Consider the following 27,849-nt stretch of genomic DNA (forward strand, 5'->3'; position numbering starts at 1 on the left):
TGGGTGCTTGCCAGGTTCTTGTGGCCTGGATTGGCCACTGTTGGAGACAGGATGCTGGGCTTGATGAACCCTTGGTCTGACCCAGTGTGGCATTTTCTTATGTTGAGATATGGGAAATACCACCACCCCATGCTTATTTATCAGATGTCTAGCTATGCACGTTCAGTTAAGAAATAGTCACTTCTTATCACTGTGTGATAACAGCATTGGATCTTGCCAGGTACTTGTGACCTGAAATGACCACTGTTGGAAACAGGATACTGGGCTTGATGGACCATCAGTATGGCAAATTATTATGTTTTTATGTTCTTGCTAGGGGCACATTTGTTTCCCTAAATAGATGTTTCGCTGATCAAGAACATATCTCGGGAAGATGCAAAAGAATCATTGAGTCTAATCATCCAGGTGTTGGAAGTGCTAGGGTTCTACTCAGCGTAGGAACCTGGGGCACCTCAAAGACCATAGGCAAAGGGAGGGTTTAAAACTTACTCATCACGACAAACTTTAGTCTTATCACACAGATAAGACAAGAACTAGTCCTAGACCTGACCCCCCCCTCCTCCCCTATTCCCAATGGGGTAGATTTTAAAAGGGTGCGCAAGCTACCCGGCGCACACACTTGTACACCCAATTTTATAACTTGTGCGCGCAGGCACGCGCAAGCTATAAAATCAAGGGTCAGTGCACGCAAGGGGGTGCTTAATTATGCACCTTGCGCATGCTGAGCCATGCTGCCTTCCCGCATTCCCTTCCCCCTAGCCTGACCTTCCCACCCGCACCCCTTGTCTTATCTTTTGCGCCTGCCTCCAGGCAGGCACAAGTTGAACACACGGGCAGCCTGCCGGCACACGATCCTCTGACACCGCGGCAATGGCCGCCGTGTTGGAGGCCTCTGGCCCCACCCCCGGACCGCCCCTTTTTGCAAGCCCCGGGACTTACACGCGTCCCGGGGCTTTTCAAATCTGGCCCATTGATACTAAACTTTCAAACAAAGTGTCATGTATCAAGTGAGTCAAAAGTTGAGATATGGTTCAGTAAAACTGAACTGTGCTCACCTCTGTCTCTTGCAAATCATAGATCATTTGATAAAACAGTGTGGTTCCGGTATTTTGGTTAGGTTACTTGGGCCACAAAACCCTCCAAAAACAGAGATCTCACATGTAAAGTACCCCAGGGCTCAGTTCTCTCTCCAGTCCTTTTTAGTATTTACGTTCGCCTAACCTTTAACCTCATTCAGACCTTCAACATCAAATGCCACCTTTTTGCGCATAACAATCAATTCTGTAGCTAAACTGGATTCAACCAACCTTCCTCCATTACTAATCTTAATAATTGTCTTACAGCAGTAGCCCAGTGGCTTAGCGATCATAAATTCAAATTGAACACTTCCAAATCAGAACTCTTCTGGATCAGCCATCAAGGTTGCCCCCTACAATCACTTCCTTCTTTGTCAGGTACCTCCTTCCCAAGAAATCATTTCGAAGCCCAGTAGTTCAGGTCAGTGAGAAGCTCAGCATGGAAACTCACATCACTAATGTGGTAAGAACCTCATTCATGCATTTGCGCAACTACCTTGATAAACAGTCATGCCATGGTGATCCATACTTTAATTACCAGCAGAATTAATTTCTGCTAATCTCTGTTCAGTGGCAGCCCACCATACAGTATGAAGTGCCCCCAGCTACTATAGAGTACAGCTGCTGAAATCCTGGTAGGAACCAAAGCAACAGACCACATAAAACCAATACTCCGTCAACTACACTAGCTTCTAGTAGAAAGGATTAAATTCAAGACTCTCTGCTTCATCTTCAGGTACATGAATAAACGGGCCCCAGAGTACCTGTTTCAACTTCTCTTACATGCCCACGAGAACTCCAATCCTTCCAAATGACTCTTCTTTCCTTCCCTCATTTGGCCTCTGCCAGACTGTCCTGCACTAGTCTGAGCAAAAATTTGGAGCAAGATACCATTAACTCTACCCCTTGAGCCCTGCTACATCACTTTCAGAAATAAAGCTAAAGGATGGCTTTTCACCCAGACCTTCCTGTCCTCTGACCTAACCACCTAATTTGAATAAGGACCACAAATCATACACCATTGGATTCTTAATGCAGTACTAGCTGTGAAGTTGCCAACTATGAATTTGACTCTTAACTGTATGGGCAATTCAAATGATACTGTCTGTTTTCTTTTTTTTAAATTTGTTGTAATCCACCTTGAGGCTGTTCTTGGTAAAAAGCAGAATATCAAATATCTACAGTATAAATAAATAAAATATTTATTCTCCACTAAAAAAGTAAGTAAGCCAACCCAAAACTCTCTTCATAATTTTCCTGAGAAAATGGTAGGTTAACTATTGCCAATAGTTACTGCTATCTTTGGAATCCAAATTCCACTTTTTAGGCTTAGGAGTAGAAAGTGTTTACTTTGTAATACAGAACCAGTGAATGAGAAAATAGTATAATGATATACCTGTTAGGATAGGCATTGAAGGGAAAGTAGGACTAGAAATGAATCATCTAATACTGTATGTATATTCAAACCTTTACCATTGCACAAAAGTATGTCTGAATGTAAAGTGTTCTAATTGGACAGGAGTCTAAATAGTAGAGATGTGAATCGTGTGCCAGATCGTCTTAACGATCAGATTCGGCTGGGGGAGGGGGGGGGGAATCTGATCGTTAAGATATGTGAATTGGAATCTTTTCCAATTCACATCGCTAATTTTTTTTTTAGGGAGGCCCGCACCGCTAAAAAAACAAAACCCACCCGACCCTTTAAATCGACCGCACCCTCCCGACCCCCCCCAAAACCTTTTAAAATTACCTGGTGGTCCAGGGGGGCCTCGGGGAGAGATTTCCCGTTCCCGTTCCTGTTCTAAAAAAAAATGGTGCCGATGCCCCTTTGCCCTTACCATGTGACAGGATATCCGTGCCATTGGCCGGCCCCTGTCACATGGTAGGAGCACTGGATGGCCGGCCATCTTTACTCATCAGCCCCTATTATAGTGGGTGGGTTTCTTTTTTTGCGCGGCGCGGGCCTCCCTAAAAAAAAAGGGTCGGGAGGGTGGGGGAGGCTAACGGGGGGTCGATTTAAAGGGTCGGGTGGGTTGTTTTTTTTTATCGGGCCATCGGCGCCATTTTAATTAGTGGCAGCCAAAATGTCGCCGATGGCCCGAGAGCCGGAGATCGCGCCGGCCCCCCCCCCCCCCATTGGACCACCAGGTAATTTAACATTTTGGGGGGAGTTCGGGAGGGTGGGGGAGGGTAAGGAATTGGTTTTAAAGGATCGGGGTGGGTTTAGGTGGTGTTTTGGTGTGCCGGTTTTCCCGCCCTCCCCGGTAATTCCCGTGCCCTATTTAACGGTACAATACAAATGCCCCTGATGATAAATCGGGGGCATTTGTATTGTATCGTGCACTCTAACGATTTGGGACGATTTTAAAATTATCTGACGATAATTTTAATCGTTCAAAAACGATTCACATCCCTACTAAATAGTGTATTTGACAGAAAAATAATATCCAGTTAGAGCTCTAGTGTTTGATTATATTCAAGTAACTCAAGATGTGACCAAGTACAGAGTTGAAGTTGGGTCCAAGAACATGCTCTCGGATAAGTTTAACCTTAACTGACTATATTCAGTCAAGTAGTGATGGAAATAAAAAAATAAATAAATAAATTTGTGCCTACCAGCCCATTCCCCCACCCTCAATGAAATAAATGTCAGCCCTTTGCAGTTGATCCCTCCCAAGCACCCCCAAATAGTTAAAAAAAAAAAAAAAAAAAAAAAAAAAAGTTGCAGGCCTGTAGACCCAAAAGGCCTTCTTCCCCACACTAGCCACCCTCTCACCCCTTCGAGTTGACAAAATATAATGATAAGGCCACCTCTAGATGCAACTCATGAATATTTGGTGTGGATATCTTGAAAACCCAACCAGCTTGCAGCATTTCAGGGCTGGAATTGCCTAGCCCTCTGTTATGATATAGGTAAAAGCATTCTGAACCAGCTGGGGTTGCTGAACAATCTTTAGTGGTAAACCATATAAAGCACATTACAATTATCCAGTCTAGAAGTAATTAAGGTATGAAGGACAGTGGCCAAACCTGATCTGCTGAGATACATCCACAGCAGGCAAACCAACTGGAGTTTAGAAAAAGACTCTCTGGAGACCATTGAAATGTGGGATAACTCATTAAGGAGAATCCAGCATAAAAGCAAGGTAACAGATCTCAGTTTTTCAGGCAAGGACTGCTCCATCAATTAATAACTGGACCCTCCCACACCGGGAACCCATTCAAATTAATTATTTATTTACTTGTTAAAAAAATATTGCATGCTTATTTTGATAAATTCTAAGACAGCAGCAATACTTTAAAAAGGACAGCACATATCTGCGCACATTACAATTAAACCAACAATACAATAAAACATTCAAATACAGAGTATCCATGTTCTTTCACAGAAACAATGTCATTAAAATACTTGTGAAAATTACTGTGGGATCAAAATTCAAAAGCATTTAGCCAGATAACTCACAAGTCATTTGTCTAAATGGCAACTTTTTAAATATGGGGACACTCATCCTGCTTTCAGCATTGCTCACATAGCAGCACAGGAAACACTGACCAGGATCGAGGTAGTAGTGCCTTTAACGCTGGCTGAAGAAAGTGATGTTAAGGGATAGGATGGGGAGGAGGGAAGCAGAGGAGGGCTCATTCTTTCCAAAGTATGCTGGACCAGGGGACAGAGGGAACAGCCTGCACCGCAACCCCCAGTCAGTGTTATAATTTAAAAGCTGGCAGAGGGGTTTGGGGGCTGAGGGCCTGGCCTGACAGGGCAGTTTTTGCATATATTGGATGGGGACCAGGAATTTGGGCTGACAGACCCACAGTGCACTTTTGTGGGGGTTTGTTTGTTTTTTTTTGGGGGGGGGGGGGATTTACAGAAAAGCCACTTAACCAGCTATATGTCTATATGCCACCAGATAACTTAAAACCTAACATATCCAGTTCGTTTTGGTTTTTTTTAAGTTGTCCATCTACATGAAGTTGGAACCAGTATAGAAAAAGCCCTTTGATGAATTGACATTAAACAAACTTCTCGTATAGAGGGGACCAACAGCAAGCTGTCTCCCTGACATCATAGTGAATGATTCGAACACACAAAACTTAATCTAAAGGTAACCAGGACCAATACCCCTCAATGCTTTAAATATTAGGCAACAAACCTTTAACTTAGTGCAACAATTTATTGGAAGCCTCAGATTTACTAGGATTTAATTTCAGTTTGTAATATCCAGGTCGATATTTCATCTACACACAGATTCAGTAAATTTACAGTCCCATTTTCATCAGGACCTGAGCCTAGTAGAACACAAAGTTGAACTAGATATCAGCATAAAGATAAAATTGAAAAACAAATGTCCTAATTACATCGCTCAAAGGTCTCATAAATATTTCTGAGAAGGTAGGGAGAGAGAGAATTAAGCCCTGTGGAGCTGCATAAGTCACAAGGCAGGGACTGGGAGGGGGGAGAGGTCTAAACAGGAAGCTAAAACCACTTGTAGGTATCTTCCTTCCAATAAAAGAGTGGAGCCAGTTTAGTGCCATAACACCCAGATCAGGATGTTATGCTCAATAGTATGGAGGGCAGAGGAAAGATCTAATAAAATTACAAGGCATATACTGCCCTCATCAGACACATGGTACAAGTCCTCCAAAAAAAAAAAAAAGCCACCAGAACGATTTTTGTACTGTGAACATTTATGAACCAGATTGTAATAGAAACCATTTATGTCCAGCAATAAATTCTGCATTTGTAACCGTGCCACCCGTTCAGTTGCTTTTGCTAAGAAAGGGGTGTTAAATGCAAGCCAGAAATTCCTAAAGTACTAGAGTCTACATTTATGAAAAGGAAGTGTTGTTGGCAACAAGAAAATGAATTGCACGATTCCTTCCCATCCAATCTATGGCCATGTCTTGAATTTCAGTCCTTTGCACTAACCCATGACTCTTTATTTTGGTCTTATTTGTTTGTTTCTTTTTTCCCCTGTAAATAAATTGTTTCTAAATGCTTTAGCTCCATTTTTGCCCCCATGCCATACTCCTGGCATTAGCCAAGAACCAGTGTAGGACTTCAACAAAAACATTTTTCTTTATGGGTACTTTTTGTCCCCATTTTTTTTTTTTATGGGCAAAGGAGATCTTTTTAAGGGAGAAAGAAGCTTTAATTTTAGGTTACTAAAGTTAAGATATAACTTTTTGTTATTTTTTTTTCTTTAAATAGACATGAGTGGATATATCTTCAGGTCTCAAGTGGTATGGTACCAGCCATTAGGAGATAGACTGTTCATACCTTTTACTTAAATCTTTTGTGAGAATCCTGGTGTAGACTATAAAATAGTACACACAGTCTCTGACACGGCCACTGTTGCTTGTGCCACTCCCATCCTACACTGTAGGTGTCTAATGATGCCCTGTGGCCAGCCAAGGTTAGGCCTAGCCCTTGTGTGCAAGGTGTGCTCACCCAAACATTGTGGGAAAATGAGGCATCAATACTTTTTAACTGATGGTGGCAACCCCTGGGACAAAAATGTAATGTTACTAATGTGGAAATCAAGTTTAATTCTGGTACAGTGTGCACGCTGTTGTTTTTTAGTTTAGCTAAAAGAGCTGGGAAGGGTTAATACATTTCATTAAGCTTCTAATGTACTGATCTGTACAGCTTTAAATCTAGAATCAGTAGCTCTGTATTTCTTTGTTCATTGTTTTGCATGGTAATTTCCTTTTCAAATTCACAACTTTGAACCTGATTGCCAGTTTCCTATAGGCCCAATTCAGATCTTTGCTACAGGCCTCGATCTCCCACATAAAGGGAAGCTCTGCACCAGGAGAAGCTAGCGCTGCCATGCTTGGCCTATTTAGATTTTTCTAGTTCACGTCTCCTTTCAGAGTGGGAGAGAAGTACCTGTGGGCAAAGGTTAGAATTGGGCCCTGCATGTACAGATAGTTTGCTTTGTCAGAAATCTTTTAATGTATTAATTCTTTTAAAAACATAAAAGCAAATCAACTTTTAACATAGATTAAAATTTCACAATCTAAAGTATTTTATAACCACTGCTGTCCTTTGATTTCTTTCCATTTTATTTCTATTATCTTGCAGCATCTTTTATCCAAATTCTTCTTTCTTATAAATCTTGTAAGTAGGAACCAGTAGCTTCTCCTTAATTGCAGTCATGTTATTTTAATTTTTCATAATCCTCCCCCCCCCCTTTTTTGTTTTAACATTTTATAACATTATCATCATTGTCTCTTGTAGCTTTTGCACCTTTACATGGGGGAAGAACCTGTGTATTTGTTTTGTTTTTTTTTATTCTGTGTTTTTGAATGGGGAAGATTGTTGGCGATAAGCAAATTTAATCTGCCTGAATCAGTCCCATCAGTTTTGTACTCCAGTCTGTGACCATGCCATGAATTCCAGGACTGTACTAACCCATGTCTTTTTTTTTTGTTTTGTTGTTTTAATTTAAAGTTTTTTTTTAATGCAGATCTAGTGTTTGATTTGTGTGCATTCTGCATGGAGTGTATTTTCCAGCCATGGCACATTATCAGCGTCTTCTGGCTAAACAAAGTGGCTCATGGGAAGATACATATACATAAAGATTTATGCTTATGTGTTCTGTATGCATGCGCCATAAAATGCCTTAAAAATATTAGTTACGAAACAAGTTGATTCTCTAAGAAATTTTTTTCCATAAGCATAAGTAGTACCTTTGTAGATTGCATAGTTTTCTAGTCAACTTGATCAATAGGGTTGTTCAATAAAATCCAAAAATAATTTATATGGGTGAACACATTTATTGTGTTTACTGAAGGAAATCAGAATAGCATAAGAGTTTCAGAAAACACATAGTTCTATGAGTTTTTGGTAGGTTTTCAAAACTTGTAACAAAAGTTGTCACCATCAAGATTTCTTTTTAAGATAGAACACTTATTTATGTATTTATTTACATATAGCATAATTAAGTTTCCTTTTCCCAAAGCTGTATATAACTCCTATGGGGGTAAGCAATCTGCTCTTCCTTTAGACTCTATCTTCTAAACTCTCAACCTCCTTTGTAGGTTTAGGGGCTAGTTCAGGCCTTTGCCCTCAGCACATATTACCCAATAATGGAAAATGTTGAATTAGCTAATTGAATTTGCCAATTTGACCCTTTCTATGAAGACAGTTTGCACTAGGTGACAAGGTTTAGCTCTGGCCTCTTTTGTTGTCCTAGTCTTAGGGAGAAGCTTTAAAGAAACAGCGATTGTATTCCAGATTGATGAAAATCTGTTGGCAAAGGGATGTTATGTTACGCTTGGTTGGAAATGTGCATACTGTGGTTTAGGAGAGTTTCAGAGCAGTCGCAAAGCGAGGCCTGAGGCAAGCCCATTCGTCACCTTCATCTCTTGCATGCAGAAGCAGTTGCTACCCTTAAAAACTTAGGCCTGGATTTTCTAAGGTCGCAGACCTTAGAAAATCCAGCAGTAGCTGGGGGCGGGCCTGCCAAAGCCAGCAGCGATTGCACCTCCGCGGTGCGATCGCTGCCGGCTTTCGCACCCAATAGCGCCACAGTGAAAGGTGGTACTATTGGGCGCGCCTCGACCCCTCCCCTTTTCGCCCCTTTTCTCATGCGATACCTTTGGAACATGCCCCCCTTAGTGACTCTATATTTAGTAGTGTATTTGTAGTTACACAATTTAGAAAATATTCATTTTCCTGGCTAAACATTATTATGGCTATGATTTTTTTTAGAGTCAATACAAAAAAGCACAAATGTCTCTTATTCCCAAAATGTAGTATGGCTAAGAAACAGTAAAAAAAAAAAAAAAAAAAAAAATCATCTTAGTACATGTCTGGCCTGTGCAAATCCTTCTAGAAGTACATTCAACACTCCAGAGCTCAAGGGTACTGAAACACAAAACTGGCCAGCAATTTCATCAGAGGAGGTATAACTATCTCAGTATGTTTGAAAGAAAGGTCCTAGGCTGTGCGGGGTTAAAATATGTACTCTACAGGATGAATTCAGTCATCTAAAAACCATGTTGCCTCCATTTCTTCTGTTGATCTAATGTACAAGTTAGTTTTGGTAAAGTGCTGTAAGCAGCTCTCTAATGCTGATATATTGTTCTACTCACCCACATGTTGTCAGCCAAGTTGAAAAGCACTTCACCCTGTCCACTGAAAAATAGCACTTTGTAACAGCTTTTAAATGAAAAGTTATTTTCTCAATAGGAGTTTTTTTGACAAGAGTGCTGCCTCTAGCTGCTCTCTAAACACTCTTCTTCCTATCCCTCACCCACCAACCCCAGCTCGATGTTCCAGTGACGACGTACATCTGATGGGCTCTGTGGAACTTTAAAGTACCACCAAGGAGGGAGCAGGCACATCCTTGGCATTTGCTAAGCCCATGCCATGTACAAAATAATTTTTCTTTTTTTGGGTGTGGGTTCTGTTACACAGTTTTACTGTATACTCAGGTGAAGGGAATGCTTTAACTCGACTGGGTTTTGAGCTATTTAATAGCAAAATCATTTCAGTTGAATCAGTTTTGGGGTTATCTGTGATAGCATTTGGCTGTTAATACTGATCCAGTAAGAGTTTTGGAGTATTACACTTTTTCTGTAGAACACCAGTCCTGAGACTTGGTGCCACTGTGTGCCAACCATTCAGGAAATCTTTTTGGGTGTGTAGCTGAGAGAATGTGCTCAAGACTCTTATAGAAGCAGCTCATTTTGATAGGGAATAGACACTGAAAGAGTCAACATTTTGGTCAACAATAGGTCTTGAATCACCTAGATGACCTGTACCAATTTAAAGAGAGGCTTTCTACATGCATATTAGACCTGATTACGATAGTGCCTTTTATCCGGAAAAGATTGAGACCATGGCTGTTCCAGATAATGGATATTTATGGATAATGGGAGCTCCCACCATATGGTGTAACAGGAACACATAAACAATGACTACACAAAACAATGGTTCAGTTTCCACATAATGCACAATACAGTGGTAACAGTCTGTTATGTAGTCAAACAGTTTAGGCTTCATTTGGACTAGAAGAAGCCATTGCATGAGAGATTCAAAGGTGGTAACTGGGGTGTCAAGCTGGTCACTTACTTGATGAGTTAGATGTTATGGTAGACTGCTGCAGCACATTCATTTGAAGTCTTCCTGAATAATTCCATCAGTGTCATCTGCTTCATACAATTAGCCTTGTCCTAAGCGTCTTCTGTCGAATGTACATTTGCATGATTTCCTGCTGGATAATAAAATTTTTCTGCTTCAGGAAGTTTATCAGTTGGCTCACACTGGATATAGCATCATCTATTGTCATTTTCTGTTGTGGATCTATTCTAACATCATCTTCCCTATCATTTAATATTTGCTTTCTCAGGGTTCAGAACACTGTTAGTAATTTCAGAGTCAGAGTGTGATGCACAAGAACAAATCGCACTCAGTTCATTTCTCAATGTCATTCTCATGAAGTTCTGGAGCAATGTCACTTAAACCGAGTATCTCATTAGTTCCTTGTCAGCCTCTCCCTCTGTTGACTTAAGTACTTTAAAATCAATGTTGTCGTCCTTTTCCTCTAAGAATGTGGTAGAAGACCATAGATGCGCCATGCATTCTTCAAAGTTGAAAACATGACAGCTTCCTAGGCACTGTTAATGTACTAAATTGTACCCTTGATAGTGAAGATATTTCTGAAGCTTTTGTAGCTCTCAGACTTTCTCATGAATTCTCTGTGGCATTGCTATTTCATGTTCCAGAATGCCTTTTGATCCCTTGGCAGAATCATTGTGTGCAATCAGTGTTTAAGCAGCAACACAATCTTGTAATTTTGTAGGATCCAGACATTTCTGCTGTGCAAAAAGAGAGTTGCCTGGCAAATATCTCCAGAACGATCCAATTTCGTTGGCATTGTAACTTTGTTTACATAGTAACTGACAGCAGAAAATGACCCAAGTTGCCCATCCAGTCTGCCCAGGAAATTTTTAAGGAAAGTAATTTCTTCTGCATGCAGGTTAACCCATTCAGAAATGATGCATTTAGTTAACATGGGTTACCAGTTTTCTTCATTTCCATTCTTCAACCACTAGAGATCTTCTGTGTTTATCTCATACCCTTTTGAATTCCATTACTGTTTGCCAGTTAAATTATTTTCAGAGATGAACTGAGCAGAATTTTTCACATACTTCCCTGTAGCTTTTTTTCAGCAGCAGCTCAGTGGCTGCAAATATCATGGCAACATTTTTAACTTATGAAGCCAACTAGTGGAATAGTCACATTCACATTCAGTCTGTATTTCTATATGAAAAAATATGGCCTTCTCCATTAACATAGGCCCAGACATGGCGCACAGTAACTACAACACTGGCAGAAGCATGTTACCAAATCAGAATTCTGAGTTCCATGTAATATTTTGTATTTAGCCATTTCTGTTAAGTCACTTTCAGCTTAAATATTGTCTTTTTTTTGTGCCTTTAAATATAAGGGGTGGGCAATTCTGGTCCTCGAGGGCTAGCAACTAGTCAGGTTTTCAAGAAATCCTTAATGAATATGCATGAGATAGGTTTGCATGCATGTCGCCTCTGTTATATGCTAATATGTCTCATGCATATTCATTAGGGATATCCTGAAAACCAGACTGATTAGTGGCCCTCAAGAACCAGAATTGCCCACTGCTTTAAATGACACTGTTTGACCAACCCCATGCGCTTGCTGGAGTTTAGCCATGCTTGCTCCATGATCAAGTGTTTTAAGCACCTCCACTTTCTGCTGAATGGATAGCACATACCTTCTTTTTCACTGCAGCATTTGATTTTCCACCACTTTTCTTTGACGTTTACATATTCTTGCATGGCAGGCTCACTCTGACATTTTCCTCAACATTAGCAGCAGTGCCCCTAGATCTTTTGGCCCTTTTTCTACCATTATCACTACTATCAGAGTTGCTCAAAAGATTAAGAATAGAGCAAAGCTGCAGATTAGCCATGGCCGCATCTGCAGACAATTGGCTTAAAAACTGGGCAAGATGAAATTGAGGTGCTTTGTTGTGATATCCACATGGATCATAGACATTTTTTCAGATAATGAAGCATGGGCCAAATCCCCAGAAATTCTCTGCATAATGGGAGTTTTTTGGTACTGGAACTTTGTATTTCAGGTGCTTTTTTTCTTTTAGGAAAAGAGTATCAGAGAACGAGAGAGTTGTGTAAAGCTGCTTTTGACTTCTGATAAATGAAACTATCTTTTAGGTAGCTGTGGAACAGTTACAAAGAGATAGTATTTGGGTTCTTTACTAAGTGTGCATTTATGGAGAAGATTTGTATTATGACTAGGTTTAGCATGTCGTCCTGCTTGTTCAAGTTGTACCAGGACAGAAGTGTTTATTTGGAACATGATTCTTTATAGGCTGTGACAACTTCTGTAACACCAACATAAGAATTCTTCAGAAATGTGCATGAACTTTTGAGACCACCTAGGTCCCTTCTTTAGAAATGGAACAAGAAATAAAACATATATTCCTAGAAGGGGGTTTGGTAGAACAGAAATTACAATGCATGGGGCCTTTATCTGGTAAGTGGATTAGCATGAGTTTAGTCTTTGAAGATACCAGAAGTATTGTAAACAAAGGAACGTGCATAATTGTGTTAGAAACATAGATCTTGGCAGTAAAGGACCAAGGAACTCCTTGATTAAAGCAGGGTCCTCCAAGGTCACAGGCCTAGTTTCCAGAAAATAATTATAATTGTATAAATAATTAAAAAAAAAAGATTCATTTTCATTTTTTGCTTACCCTTAAAACCAGACTGGTTGTCATACTTGAGAACTGGTGATGCACTCTTGTATTATAGTAACTCTTCTTCATAATAAGGAAGGTGGGTGAAGCATGAGGGAATATTTTATTATTCAAATTGTATGAAATTGCTTGCCAGTTTTGCCTGCCACTGCCCTTGGAGATGTAATGGCTTATGCATACAAACACACCCTGCTTTGGGATCTCTCTGAGAGCTGAAAGTTCAGTTCAATAAAATCACTAAATCTGCTTTAGCACTGAATTTGTACCAGTGTCTTTTTGCATATAATACTGAAATGTGTGCAGTGAAACTTTATAATATTTAAATGTTTGAAAATTAAAAATAACTCCAACATTTGTCAAAATAAATACACTTTATTTTTTTTTTTTGTAATTTGAAGTCAAAATAATAAGTTTCCAGATATATAAATCACTATGTGGTGATCAAAACATGACTGAAGGTAAAGAGCATGCATGGCCCCTGTTTTCAATTTTCCCATTTATCAGTAAATTACATTTTAATCACAATTGTTCAAAAACAGTGCTACTTTAAAAGACATCAAAATTGGAATAGATGAGTATCAATCTTCCTCCTGTATCTTTATAAGAATTGACTGAGTCTGAAGAATTTTTAATATATAAAGAAAAATAACTAAAAAATGTGATGTATAAAATTAAAGTAAGGTGACCCCATACCATATATGAGTCTGTGCCACTATACAGACCCTTAGAGTGAGGGGCCCACATATATATACCTGGCATATTTTCTATCATTTATTAATTGACCGGTGGTACTACTGTTTTGATTTTGTGGTCTACTTTAAAAGAAGCCATTCCCATGACCCTTCTCCTGTGCTGCAGTTGAGATTCTCCTACTATTCACTCTACATTCTGACACAATTTAAATACATTTCTGCTTTAAGCAAGTCTCATAATTTTTGCCAGCTCAGTTCTTTCTCATCTTGTGGGTGGTTTTCAAAGTGAAATATTTTGAAAGTACACATAAAAAGTAGTAGTATTCATCCAAGTTCAGTTACAAAATTAATATCTATAATCAGATCCTCTATTTTCTCTGCTTGGTCCATATGGGCTTTGAGGGCCCAAATGGCATCAAACATGCTATGACCCAATCGAATTCCATTCCATGTGAGGTAACATATGACCCTATTCCAAACATGGCTGCTCCCATGGAAATTGAACAGTTTAAGAGGGTAGTTTAAATAATTTCAGAAACCATTATTTAGCAGCAACACTTAAATGAGAAAAAGTAGCCAGAGTAATCCACAAGCTCCATAAAAATGGATTTCACAGTGTGAGACACTGCAATATCCAATGCATTAAAAATAGGAAGCCAGTGATTATAGCTAATTACCTATGAATTACAGCAGAGGATTACTTAGCTGTGCTGTTTTGTGTATCAGAGCCATTTTTCCTTCAATAAGCAGGCTAAATTAGCCATGATCTATGGGTGATGTCATCCAGCAACACCAAACAGACTGCTCTGTTCAAGCTAATAGAACTTTGACTCTCCTGAGCATGTGCAGGAATTCCCATATGGGCATTGCCTCAGAGCCTCCTCAGTCTTTTTTTTTTTTTTTTGTCCAAGCTGAATCACGGATAGTTTTCAGGCTCTCAAAATGTTTTTCTAAACTCCTCAGTTTCTAATTTTTTTGGCTTGCCTCGCTGCCTTAGCAACCACACATACAGCACTTCTCAGTGCTAACCAAAAAAAAAAGGCAGAGGACTTTCAAAAGACACAAAGTCAAGAAACTTCTGGAATGTTAATAAAGAAAAAAGCGATGGTAAGTGTTTTTAAAGCCTATGAATGTGGTCAGCTCAAGTTAGTGACAGATAATCATGAGCACTGTTAGCATTGCCTAGGCCCGGAACATGATCAACCAAACTGCTTAGTGTGTGGCAGGATGTGCCAGAGGGCCGGAAAGCATAGTGTGTTGGCCCTCTCAAAGCATCAAGCATCACAGCTCCGGAAGCATGGCATGTCAGAAAAATCGAAGTGCACTGTGCCAGAGAGTTCGACGCATGGTGCATCAAAGTGCACCAAACATATGATGCATCAGAGCTTCCTAAAAGTAGCAGATCAGGACAGCCTCCCCACAGTGACCTTGGACAAACCAGTTACCATTTCCTCCGTCTACTGTGAACCCTCCCTGGCTGGCTGTCCTTAGTTACCTGCCACTCTCACTTCAGGCTGGGCTCCTGAACACGGAGAGCATATCCTTCTACGTACTATCCAAAGCTGTTAATACAGTTATCCTTGGCTTACCCTGGCTGATGCTACACAACCCCAAAATAGACTGGCAGGCTCTGCAAATTGCCTACTAGGGGCCCACCTACCAGCAACAGTGCCTTACTTGAATCACCCCACCTGAGCCACTAGCCCAGACTTAGACCTCTGCCCTTCCCGGTCTTATTCCTCAATTCACGCTGTTTGCAGATGTCTTTAGTAAAAAAAAACAAAAAAAACCACACACACACACTCACAGAGACACTGCCACCCCACAGGTTCTATGACTGTCTGATCGACCTGCTTCCAGGGAAGATGCCCCTAGGGGCAGGGTCTACCCCTTATCCGCTCCTGAAGCAGCTGCCATGTCGAGCTATATCGAAGACTTGGAGCGAAGATTTATCCACCCTTCATTGTATCCATCAGGGGCAGGCTTCTTCTTTGTTGGAAAGAAGGACAATTCCCTCAGGGGCCTCAACACCATAACCCTCAAGAGCAGGTACCTGCTGTGCCTAATTACAGAATTTTTTGACCTTCTGTGTGGAGCACAAATATTTACTAAACTGGATCTCAGAGGAGCCTACAACTGCATCCAGATACAGGAGGGGGATGAATAGAAGACAGAATTCAGTACACACAATGGACATTATGAGTATCTAATAATGCCATTCATTCATTACAATGCCCCCCTATTGTCTTCCAATACATGGTCAATGAAATATTCAGAGACCTTCTCTACTCTCACATCTGAATTATCTGAATGATGCTCTAATTTTTTCATGCTCCTTGATTCAGCATTGCAAGCATATTAAACAAGTGCTGCAGAGGCTCCGGGAGCATCAACTATATGCCACACTTGAAAGTGTCCCTTCAAGCAGAATGTGCTAACTTTCTTGGGCTGTACTCTCCCATTGTGGCTTACACCAGTGTGCTGATGCCTTTTCGTGGTCCTTTGAAACAGAAGACTTGACAGAACCTCCTTGTCACGTTATCAATCCTGCAAGAATTGTGATAGCCACAGTAGTTCTAGTACCACTGGGGATGACAGTCCCCAGACGCCTCTGAGAGAGTGGGCCCATGATTGCCGCCTAGCAGGCTGTCCCAGAATAGCCAAACAATGAAATTTCTCATTTGGCACTCTTTGGTAGCCTCGAGTGAGATATTGTATGCGATGCTATGTGGTGTCCTGTCCTAAATATGCACTTAATAAGAGCTCCCATGCTCGCCCTTGGGGTCTGTTTAAAGCCATTGCCAGGTCCCAAGAAACCATGGATGCATGTAGCCATGGCTTCATAATCAACCTCCCTCCTCCCAACAGCTGTACTACCATCTGGGTCGTGGTAGACCAGTTTTCAAAAATGGCTCACTTTAAACCTCTCTCCAAGCTCCAAAATTGGCATGTCTCTTTTCCCGTCAGCCTTCCAACTCTGCATCTTCCCCAAGAACATTCTTTCTGACCGTTACGTGCAATTTACAACCAGATTCTGGAGAAGCCTGTACAAAAAATTTGGAATTTCCCTGGAATTCTCTTCAGAAAAGCACCAACAAACTAATGGATAGTCTGAGAGGACCAAACATCTAAATGGCAGATGAAATTTAATGTGGACAAGTGCAAGGTGATGCATATAGGGAAAAATAACCCATGCTATAGTTACACAATGTTAGGTTCCATATTAGGTGCTACTACCCAAAAAAGAGATCTAGGCGTCATAGTGGATAACACATTGAAATCATTGGTTCAGTGTGCTGCGGCAGTCAAAAAAGCGAACAGAATGTTGGGAATTATTAGAAAGGGAATGGTGAATAAAACGGAAAATGTCGTAATGCCTCTGTATTGCTCCATGGTGAGACCGCACCTTGAATATTGTGTACAATTCTGGTCGCCGCATCTCAAAAAATATATAATTGCGATGGAGAAGGTACAGAGAAGAGCTATCAAAATGATAAAGGGAATGAACAGCTCCCCTATGAGGAAAGACTAAAGATGTTAGGACTTTTCAGCTTGGAGAAGAGATGGCTGAGGGGGGATATGATAGAGGTGTTTAAAATCATGAGAGGTCTAGAACAGGTAGATGTGAATCGTTTTTTTACTCTTTCGGATAATAGAAAGATTAGGGGGCACTCCATGAAGTTAGCATGTGGCACATTTAAAACTAATCGGAGAAAGTTCTTTTTCACTCAACACACAATTAAACTCTGAAATTTGTTGCCAGAGGATGTGGTTAGTGCAGTTAGTATAGCTGTGTTTAAAAAAGGATTGGATAAGTTCTTGGAGGAGAAGTCAATTACTTGCTATTAATTAAGTCAAGTTGTTAATAACTACCGCTATTACTAGCAATGGTAACATGGAATAGACTTAGTTTTTGGGTACTTGCCAGGTTCTTATGGCCTGGATTGGCCACTGTTGGAAACAGGATACTGGGCTTGATGGACCCTTGGTCTGACCCAGTATGGCATTTTCTTATGTTCTTATGCTCAAGGGGTTCCTTAGAGCCTATGTCAATGAACGACAAGATGATTGGACATTCCTCCTTCGATGGGCAGAATTCTGCCATAATAATCACATCTGACTCTAAAGAGTCTTTCCCCTTCCAGATTCTATATGGCAGACATCCAGGGGTCACACTTCCCATATTGGTGACAGTTCCATGCCATGCAGCTAACCATGGCATAAGACTCAAACTTCTTACTACGGCTGCTGACAGATACAAGAAGCAGACAGACAAGAAATGCCGACTGGCACCCCATCTTAAGCCCAGAGGCTTGCTATGGTGAATGCCTGCAATCTCCAATTAAAAAATCCCTTTACAAAGTATTCACCTTGCTTTATCAGCCCATTTCCGATCACTCATCAGATGGTGCCAATGGCATACCAATTGAGATTGCCTCCTACCCTCAAGGTTCACAATGTTTTCATGGTAAGGGCGAGTCCACCTACACTCGCATTGGCCTAGTAGATTCGGTTGCTAGGCTGCATCAACCATGCCACAGCCCAAGGACTCACTTCTGTGACTGCTTAGACCATCTACAGATGAAAATATGTGAAACACCCACTTCCATTATAATGGCAGCAAGGAAATTAGACCTCAAATTTCATATGCAAAACTCACCAGCTTACAGAATAGTCAAATTATCTCATCATTTGGTGGTAGTCGAATCAGCCCTGAAAAAGGCCAAAAAAAACAAGACTTCTCTCAAACTCTTAATGAGGAAAAGGCCACCATCTCCTGGATTCCCTTGGCAAGAAGATTTTTCAAGGAAATATGCTGGTCATGGATCGTCCATCACAAATTTTACATGGTACAGTATTTACATAGCTGCAAACAAGATCTAAAACCCTTCATTAAATCAGACTCTGAGGAGCTCTTCTCTCTGCAATCTCTGCTTGATCTAGAGCAGTGGTTCTCAACTCTGTCCTGGGGACCCCCCAGCCAGTCGGATTTTCAGGATATCCACAATGAATATGCATGAGAGAAAATTTGCATGTTATGGAGGCAGTGCATGCAAATTTTGTCTCATGCATATTCATTGTGGATATCTTGAAAACCCAACTGGCTGGGTGGGGTCCCTAGGACAGGGTTGAGAACCACTGATCTAGAGGAAGCAGTTTACCATCTCATAAAAGTGGTATATGAGTCCTTTGACACCCTGGCCAGAACATTGTCAGCATCCCATGGAGCCCGAAGAATGACATGTCTGCAAGCCAGTTCCAGTAGGGAAGAGGCTCATGAAAAATTAGCCAACTTACCATGTCTCAGAGATAACTTGTTTGGGGAAAAGCTATGAGAAACTGTTTCACAAATTAAAGAACAGAATGAAGTAGTTCAATCGTTGTCCACATCCGACCAACTGACTCATCACCAGCGTCCATACTACTCCTTTAAAAGACTTTATTATCCATGTCAGTTTTATAGATTGCTGCAATATAGCTGACTGCTATCTCTTCAGTTACTGAGACAACAATATACAAATGCCTTCTTGCAATTGTTCATGAGAATGGCTTCAAACAAAGACCACACAGCAGATCCAGCCAAAGCCTGCCCAGAGTTTTTAGTACAGCTGATTCTGGAGAACCCTGAAAGAGTAGGGGGCAGAGTAAAATCTTACTTGAAAGCCTGGAGGTTGATTACCAGGCATCAGTGGGTCCTGTCAATAGTGTGTCAGGGACACCAACTGAATTTTTCCAGAATTCCATATCTTCCACACCACACCTCAAGGATGGCCAATCCATCTGCAGCTGCAGAAAGAAGTTCAATATTTTCTTTATCAGCGGGCAATCTCTATCACCATATCTGGAGTTGAGATTGGACTGCTGAATACCTATCTTCTGTGAGAAAAATTAAGTATGAGCTCCCTCAAAGCTATTCTGCCATATATTCAGAAGGATATCTTCAGGATGCATATGCTCATATTCCCATTCATGACTCCTGCTGGTGCTACCTCCGGTTTTAAGTGGGTGAAATTCAATACCACTACAGAGTGCTTCCTTTTGGGCTCTCGGCTGCCCTTAGAGTGTTTACCAAATGTCTGGTGGGGGTGGCATGTCTTCATTGTCAAGGGATTCATGTCTTGCCATACCTAGATGATTGGTTGATAGCAGCAGCCTTATACACGGAAGCACTTCAGACCCTACTCAAGACAATCAAGTTTCTCCAGAATCTTTGTTTTCTCATTAGTTTCGAAAAGTCTCACCTAACCCTGACTCAAAATCTTCAGTTTAGAAGGGCACACATTGACACCCTCCAGGTCAGACATTCCTGCCATATGGCGGGCAACTCACACTTTGATGCCATATCCATCAGCTACTACCCAACCGTATCGTAACAGCCTGTGACGTTTTGGTAACTCTGGGTCATAAGGCAGCTGCAATACGTATAGGCACTCCCTCACTGTTTACAGTGGGGACTCAAATCTCAGTGGGATCAACTACTTCAACACTCCATTCTCTAATAGTCATATCGCACAGAGGTGGAAGAAGAACTATGTTGGTGGTTGCAACTACTGCAAGTTTTGTCAGCTGGAGCACCTTTCCAAGCTGTATTTTTCCAAATAACATTGGTACAGATGTCTCCATAAAAGGCTGAGGGGTACATATGCTATCTTACCAAACCCAAAGAACTTGTTTGCCATATGAATAGAAGCTTTAAATCAATTTGCTTGAATTGAGAGTAATCAAAAATGCTCTGAAAATGTTTTCTCATTTTCTTAAAGGAAAGGGCATCTTGAAACAAATGGACAACCAAGTCTCAATGTTTTAATGACAACAAGCTGGGGAGGCAGAGGTTCCTGGCCCCTGTGTCAGGAAACACTCCAAATTTGGAAATGGAAAATCGACCATCAAGCGAACCTGCAAGTAATGTATCTGCCTGGGCTAGCCAACACGGTTGCAAATTGCCTCAGCAGAATATTACAACCACATGAATGTTCTCTCAGGCAATCTACTTCCGACAGACTCTTCAGGTAATGGGGCCATCTGAAGATAAACCTCTTTGTAACAGAAGCCAATCAGAAACTAGATAGATTCTGTTCAGTACTACTGAACCGCTCAAGACTCATTTCTGCTCAATTAGGCAACAGATCTTCCATCCACTTTCCACCAATACCACTCATTGCGAGGACAGTCCAGAAACTCATTTGAGACCAAGCACAAATTATTCTCATTGCACCAGCATGGCCAATACAAATATCTAGTTGTTGTCTTCTTCATCCAGACCTGACATTGCTGTATTTGACAATGTGGATGTTGAGCACAAAGTGATTGCAGGCCTCTTCCTTCCACAAGAACTAGAAAATATCCTCCTCTCGGCCAGGAAACCATCAACAAGGCAGAACTACACATTCAAATGAAATGTTATGCCAGTTGGTGCTCATAAAACACCTTAAAATACACACGTAAGCCTCGATTGTTCCTCACTTACCTTCATCATCTCTCAACTTCTGGTTTAGCAACTTCCTTAGTTTGAGTCCACCTAAGCCCCATAGCGGTGTATCATGATCAGATAGTTAATAGCTTGGTATAATCTTGCCCTCGGATCTCTCGTTTCATGAAAGGACTGTTAAAAATTAAACTGCTTTTCAAAAGACCAGCAGTCCCCTCAGTATGGTCCTAATTCAATTGATGAGGATTCCATTTGAGCCATTAGATTCAGTTCTTCTTAAGTTTCTCATGTGGAAAGTGTTGTTCTTAGTAGCCATCGCTTCAGCACAAAGGATTATTGAACTTCAAGCTCTAATACACTATTCACCTTGCTTTCAATACTTCCATGATAAAGTGGCCCTTCACACTAATCCTAAATTCCTTCCAAAAGTGGTCTCGGCATTCCACATCAGTCAATCAATTGTACTACCAACTTTCTATCCCTATCCTCATGCACATGAGAGAGATAAGGAGCTACACACACTGGATGGTAAGCGGGCATTAACATACTACAGATGGAGAGCTCAGTCTTATTGTAAGGCATCACAGCTCTTCGTATCCTATAATTCCAATTGCATGGGAATTGCAATGTCAAACTGGATAGCAGATAGTATTCACTATTGTTATGTGGCTGCAGGGTTGTAGCTTAAAAGCCTGGTCAAAGCTCACCAACTTCAGACTATGGCTTCATTCATCACTAACCTCAAAGAAATGCCTCTCGAACATCTACAGAGCAGTGACGTGGTTATCCATATACATTTGCACTTCACATTACTGCCTGGGCACGCATGCAGCATCTGATAGTGCTGTAGGAAAGTCGGAACTATCTCAAGTCCTTACGCAATAGTCTTGTCTTCATGTAAAGAAAAAAAGAAGATAATCCACTGCAACGTTATTCTTGGGACTCCCCACAGATCATGGCTAATTCAATTTGTTTATCAATAGAAAAAGCAGGTTTGGTTACCATAAATGGTGTTTTCCATACATAGCAGGATGCATTAGCTATGAGCTACTCTCCTTCTCCCTAGAGCGTAGACTATGTTTAACTTAGCTATATTATAGACTGAGGAAGCTCTGAGGCAACGTCTGCACAGGAGTTCCTGCACATGATCAGTAGAGTCAAAGCTCTACTAGCATGGAGAAAAAAGTCTGTTCAGTGCCACCGGATGATATCACCTACAGATCATGGCTAATTTTTCTTCCTATGTATGGAAAACACTGTTTACGGTAAGCAAATTTGCTTTATTTACGGAGTATTTCTATCCTCTGAAGATTTAATTTTGTGGTTGTCCATGTTAATTGGTATGCACCTTTAATTAATACAGTGTGTACATTATTTCTCATTGGGGGGGGGGGGGATTTTAAGTGTTGCACCGCTAAAAGGCCCATATATGCGAGTATCTGGGCCATGCACAAGCAACACATTTTAAAAGCTGCAAATTATGCACGTATAAAAAAAAAAGGGACGGTGCTAGGGTGTGTCAGAGCGATCCGTAGCTGGCCCAACAGTTACATACATAAATCTGTGTTTTAAATCTGGCGACTGCAGCATGCAGCAAATTGTTAGCCACGTACATTTACTGCTGCTCCTGATGAAGTGCAAGTCTGCAGAAATTGTTTTGTAAGCTTAACATGACAGGATCAGGGTTCTGGATCAACTGGGGGGGAGTGCAGGCTGAAGAATCATAGGGTCTAGATGACCTCAAGAAAGACTGGGCAAACTGGTGGATTAAGTGGTAAAACTGGGAATGTCCTTCACACAAGCATGTTTTAAAATCCGCTTACCTTTGCGTGTTAAAACCAAAAAGATCTTAAGGAAGGTACGTGAAGTACATTTGTTCAAGTTACGATTTAAAATTAGGAGTAGACATGCGTGTAGATGTATTTTAAATCATATGCACGAAACTGCACACATGATTTAAAATTCCAAATTATGTCTGCTTGCACACCCATATACGTATGTATGGGTGCCCAAGTGCTTGTTTTAAAGTTAGTGTATGTGCACTTTCAAAATAGGCCATCCCTTCCTCACTTCTCATCACCATCATCTGGTTGACACAAGAAGAGAGTTTAGTTCATGCTAGTTAATACTTCTCATATACGGGCCGATACAGTAAGTACATACATGGATATGCCACACTGTGGATTCTCTGGTGTACAGTTTGACTGGCAGCACATAAAAATTATGTAACAGTACATACATGGATCTGCAACACTGTATTCTCAAGTTTGTATTCTCAACTCAGCTATGCATTCTTATTTCAGCGTCTACTACAGCCTTATTCTAGACGCAGGAGGAAGGCTGCATATAGGCGTCCGTAGAGGCGTCCATATCTCCGCTGGACCCCGGAGCCTAAGGCGCCTAGCGGACGCCCATCTCTCCGGTGCCTGTAGAAGCGTCCATGTCCAGAGCCTCAGAGACATACAGTTTTAACCCTAGCCTGGCGCGGCTCCCATCTAACGCCAGGGACAGGGTAGGCGGTAAATATTCAGGTTAAAGACGCGGTAAATAAGCTGGTTAACAGGACGATAATTTGGGTGCACATTACTGTATTGGAGGGAATAGCTAATCCGATCATTAACATGTCATATACATGCGGCGGGCGGAAAGGGATATGCGTCCTTTTCGGCAAGCGGTAAGGACGCGTAAAAGCAGATACTGAATCACAGGTACGCCTTTCGCGTCCAAGATGTGCGTCCAAAGCGGGTTAAAAACCGGGTAACCATGGCTGCGCTTTACTGTATCGGCCCGAAAGATGGGATTTATACATCAACAAATGCCACATTGGTCAGTTTGACAGCCCATAGTGCATCTGTGTAGGTGGTCTGTGTTAGTTTTACAAATGTGAATCCTTCCAAAATGTTAAATCAGCAGTAGTTAACTGCTCCTCAAAAGCCATCAACTGCTTTGATTTTCAGAATATTTGTGATAAACATTAATTAGATATATTTGATAGGGATGTGTATAAATTTGAAATAAAAATGGAAAATGGGATGAATGTGTCCGTTTTCATTTTGAATCAAAAGAAATGAATTGGACCCCAAACCTGAAAATTTTGTTATGATTTGTTTTCAGCAAACTGTGCACACTATTTGCCAAAAACAAATCAGAACAAAAAATGAAAAAAATAAACATATAAAAAAACATTAAAAAGAAAAATGAAAACATACATTTTTTTGGCCATGCACAACCCTAATATGTGCATATATTTAGTTTGTTAATTAGACTGATTTGCATATTTCTTTTACTCTAAAAAACAGACTTCTTTACAAGCCTTGAAAAACCAAGTTGCCTATCTCTGGTTTAAGCTCTTCTAGAGGTAAAGAACAAGTGCTGCAGCCCTGCGGCAGTGGTTTTCAACCTCTGGATTGTGCTACAGGTGTGATTTATGATCATGTTTGAGCTTTGAAGAAATTGTCAGTTATACACCTGCATCCACTACATCAGTTTTAGGTTAAACATTTATGGTAGAAAACTGGAGGTATGGAGATTCCAGAGTTGTGAATTTGAAGTGATGCGATTTTGAGTTGGGTTCCATTACTTTGATCATTCTTGAGTGTATCTTTAACAGAAAGTTGGAAACCATGTTTTTAGGACATTCTCTGAGACCCCCCACCTCCATCACTGCCATCACATATACATGCTGAAAACAAATGGATATAAAAAAAATACAAAGTACTTTTGAGGCAAGACAAATAAAGGCAGACTTACATTAGAGAAGAAAAAAATCTAAATTGTTTTTTGTTTCTTTTCTCATTTGCTAATGAAAGAGGAATGCCTGTTTTACTAAAATATAACTAGAAGAAATAGGTGATAAATGATTTAAATACTGGAGGTAACTCACCAATGATCCTTAAAAAGGGAGGAAATCTTTGTGTGTAAATTCCCATGAGCCTGAGCCTCTTGCCTTCAGATAAAATGAAGCCTACTCTTCTTCTCTCTGCAGCTTTAGCAACACAAGCTGGTGTGGAATTTCGTCGCAAGGGCTCACAAATGTCCACCGACACCATGGTCTCCAATCCCATGTTTGATGCCAATGAATTTCCTGAGAATTATGAAGCAGGAAGGGCAGAGGCCTGTGGGACGCTGTGTAGGATATTCTGTAGCAAGAAGACTGGGGAGGAAATCCTGTCTGCATATTTATCCAGGTACTCTTAAGAAACAAGCTCTGTATTTTTGCTCTTCGATTTTATTATAGTGTTCCTCTGGAGGAGGAAGCCTCTATGTAAGACTGACAGATACCGTTTTCCTGTATGAACTGCTCTATGATTTTCCGCTCATGTCAGCCACTTCAGTGGTTACACATCATTTCTTACAAACAAAAAACCTTAGGGGGTAATTTTCAAAAGCCCATTTACATACTTAAAGTGAACGTACACATGTAGAACTTATTGATAATTCAATAACATATATTGCAACAATTTTCAAAGGTCCAGTTATGCGCATAAAATGCAATTTTAAGTGCGTAAATCCTTTTGAAAATTACCCCCTAAGAGTATGTATCCATTTAATGACGACATACACAGGACACTAATGAAAGCCATAGCCATAGTGTTTTATCTGTGGAAATTAGCTATTTGATTATTATCCACCTTCTGTGTGGGTAAAAATATGTGCTTGTAATGACAATGTGTGTTCTTTTAGTTATGTATTTGTATAGGTGGTCCCAGGATGGTCCAAAGAAACAAACCGGAAACCGATCCAATATTGCGAAGACGTGACCAAACGAAGAAGATCGGTAAAACACCAAGGATGCTTTATTAGCACAAAACATCGTAAAAAGCCCGACTCAGGCCGAGTTTCGCTCTTATGTCGAGCTGCTTCAGGGGCTATAATGGTCAATATGATTTAAAGGTTGTCTCCTTAATAAATATTTTGTGAACACAACTTCATAGTTAGACCAATGGATGCCAATTTTCAATCCTCATGAGATTCTATCGAACTCAGAACATCACTTAAATGGATGAAAGCGTTAGAGTGTGTTCAGCTACTTCAAAATTACTTATGTCCATCGGGATTCACAAAAGCTTAAGAACGCCGTGACCAACGCTCAACACCGGAAGTCTACGTTATGTCCCAATAAACATAAGTAATTTTGAAGTAGCTGAACACACTCTAACGCTTTCATCCATTTAAGTGATGTTCTGAGTTCGATAGACTCTCATGAGGATTGAAAATTGGCATCCATTGGTCTAACTATGAAGTTGTGTTCACTCTGTGAGAAACGCACAAGACTTTATTAAGGAGACAGCCTTTAAATCATATTGACCATTATAGCCCCTGAAGCAGCTCAACATAAGAGTGAAACTCTGCCTGAGTGAGCTTTTTAATAAGACCTTTTGTGCTAATAAAGAATCCTTGGTGTTTTACTGGTGGTCCCAAGCTGGAATTAGGTTAGGGGAGGCAATTATACAAATAATTTTGCCTTAAAAAACATAGTGCTCAAAAAAAGTGTAAATGTGTGTGGGTACTTCTAAAGAGGCAGTAATCATTGCCAAAACTACCCACAAAGTTTTGCTTTGATTATTGTGACAAACCCAATGGGTAAAAACTACCCACAAATTTTGTCAGATCACTGGTAGTTGATAATTGCCTCTACAGTAACTTAACTTTTTTTTTTTTTTTTGATAACATCTTGAGTTTCATATTCTATTTTGTGTTTGCAACACTTTATTTTTATTTTTGTATTTAAATGATGCCTTATATAGAGCATCTTACAAAATGATGTAATCTATGCTCCTGCCTCCATTATATGCAGATTTATCATATGCATGATCATTGTGGGTTACAGTGAAAAACCAACTAGCTGGGTGTGTCCAACTGAGTTGAGAACCACTGTTCTACAGTGTTGAATTGAGTTTGTGCTTAACCAACTAAGCCAGTATACCCACACTGGCAACCCAAAGGTCTTACTTTCCGCAGTGATTTTTATCATTTGAAAGAACTTTTAACGTCTGTCAGGTTAGTTGCCTACTTCAGTGAATCTGTCACTTGTCCAGTACTGAGCATTATGAGGATAATTTTATAACTCACATAGCTTACATTGCACAGACAGACTTTACAGCCAGTTTGAAAATCCTTGGGTAATTGAATGAATATGCACATGTATTACCTCTCATGGAATTATATGTGCTGCACGCAGGATGTAACTTGTGCAGAGTAACTTACAGTTGTTTGCAAAAGCTTAGTTAACCCGTCAGATTGTATGTTTCAATAAATTTCTAAGTAAACTGAAGCTGACACAGTCTCTACATTTTACAATGTTAAACATATTTTTCTGCAGTTTTTAATGCAAAATTACTTTTTGCTGATTTTTTTTAACAGATTGAAAATAATAAAACTGTGAATGTTGTTCCAAAGTTTGGACACCCTTCCACTTGATTTGTTACTACTTTTTATAAAAAAAACAACCCAGTTGTTAATAAAGCCCAGAAAATTAATTGACTTATTAGGTCTTCAGTTAGTTGAAGGCAATTCCATGGTTGACCAAATATTATGACCCTTCTAAACTCTCACGTTATGATTGTTGTATCTACTTTTAATGATCATAGGCTTCTCTAAGCAGCTGTCTGGGCATTTGAAAATAAAACTAGTTCAATTTTACAAAGCTGGGGAAGGTTATTAAAAAAAAAAAATCTCTAAATTCTTCCAGCTAGCAATTTCAACTGTCAGAAACATTAAGAAACAGTTACTTGTAACTGTTGAAGTCGAGGCAAGATCTGAAAGTCCGAGAACTGCCTGAAAACTTGTCAGATCTGCAAAACAGAACCCACAGATTATTGCAAGCAATCTGCTGAAAAGTTTAGTCGCCACTGGAGTAGTTGTCTACAAATCCACAATAT

At 40.4% G+C, this 27,849-nt stretch overlaps 1 protein-coding gene across 6 annotated transcripts in view; it reads left to right on the forward strand.

Annotated features, from left to right (window-relative positions):
* Positions 1 to 27,849, forward strand: part of RALGAPB (Ral GTPase activating protein non-catalytic beta subunit) — a 392,859-nt gene that overhangs the window by 115,771 nt on the left and 249,239 nt on the right. For 3 of the 6 annotated variants that reach the window (XM_029614592.1, XM_029614596.1, XM_029614594.1), the window contains 2 exons: positions 7,165 to 7,200; positions 24,954 to 25,155. In XM_029614592.1, the coding sequence (XP_029470452.1) occupies positions 7,165 to 7,200; positions 24,954 to 25,155 (238 nt within the window). The remainder of the gene's footprint in view (positions 1 to 7,164; positions 7,201 to 24,953; positions 25,156 to 27,849) is intronic. The other 3 variants (XM_029614595.1, XM_029614597.1, XM_029614598.1) reach the window with 1 other exon arrangement.

Source organism: Rhinatrema bivittatum, chromosome 8, assembly GCF_901001135.1.
Source record: "Rhinatrema bivittatum chromosome 8, aRhiBiv1.1, whole genome shotgun sequence".
Classification (NCBI taxonomy): Eukaryota; Metazoa; Chordata; class Amphibia; order Gymnophiona; family Rhinatrematidae; genus Rhinatrema; species Rhinatrema bivittatum.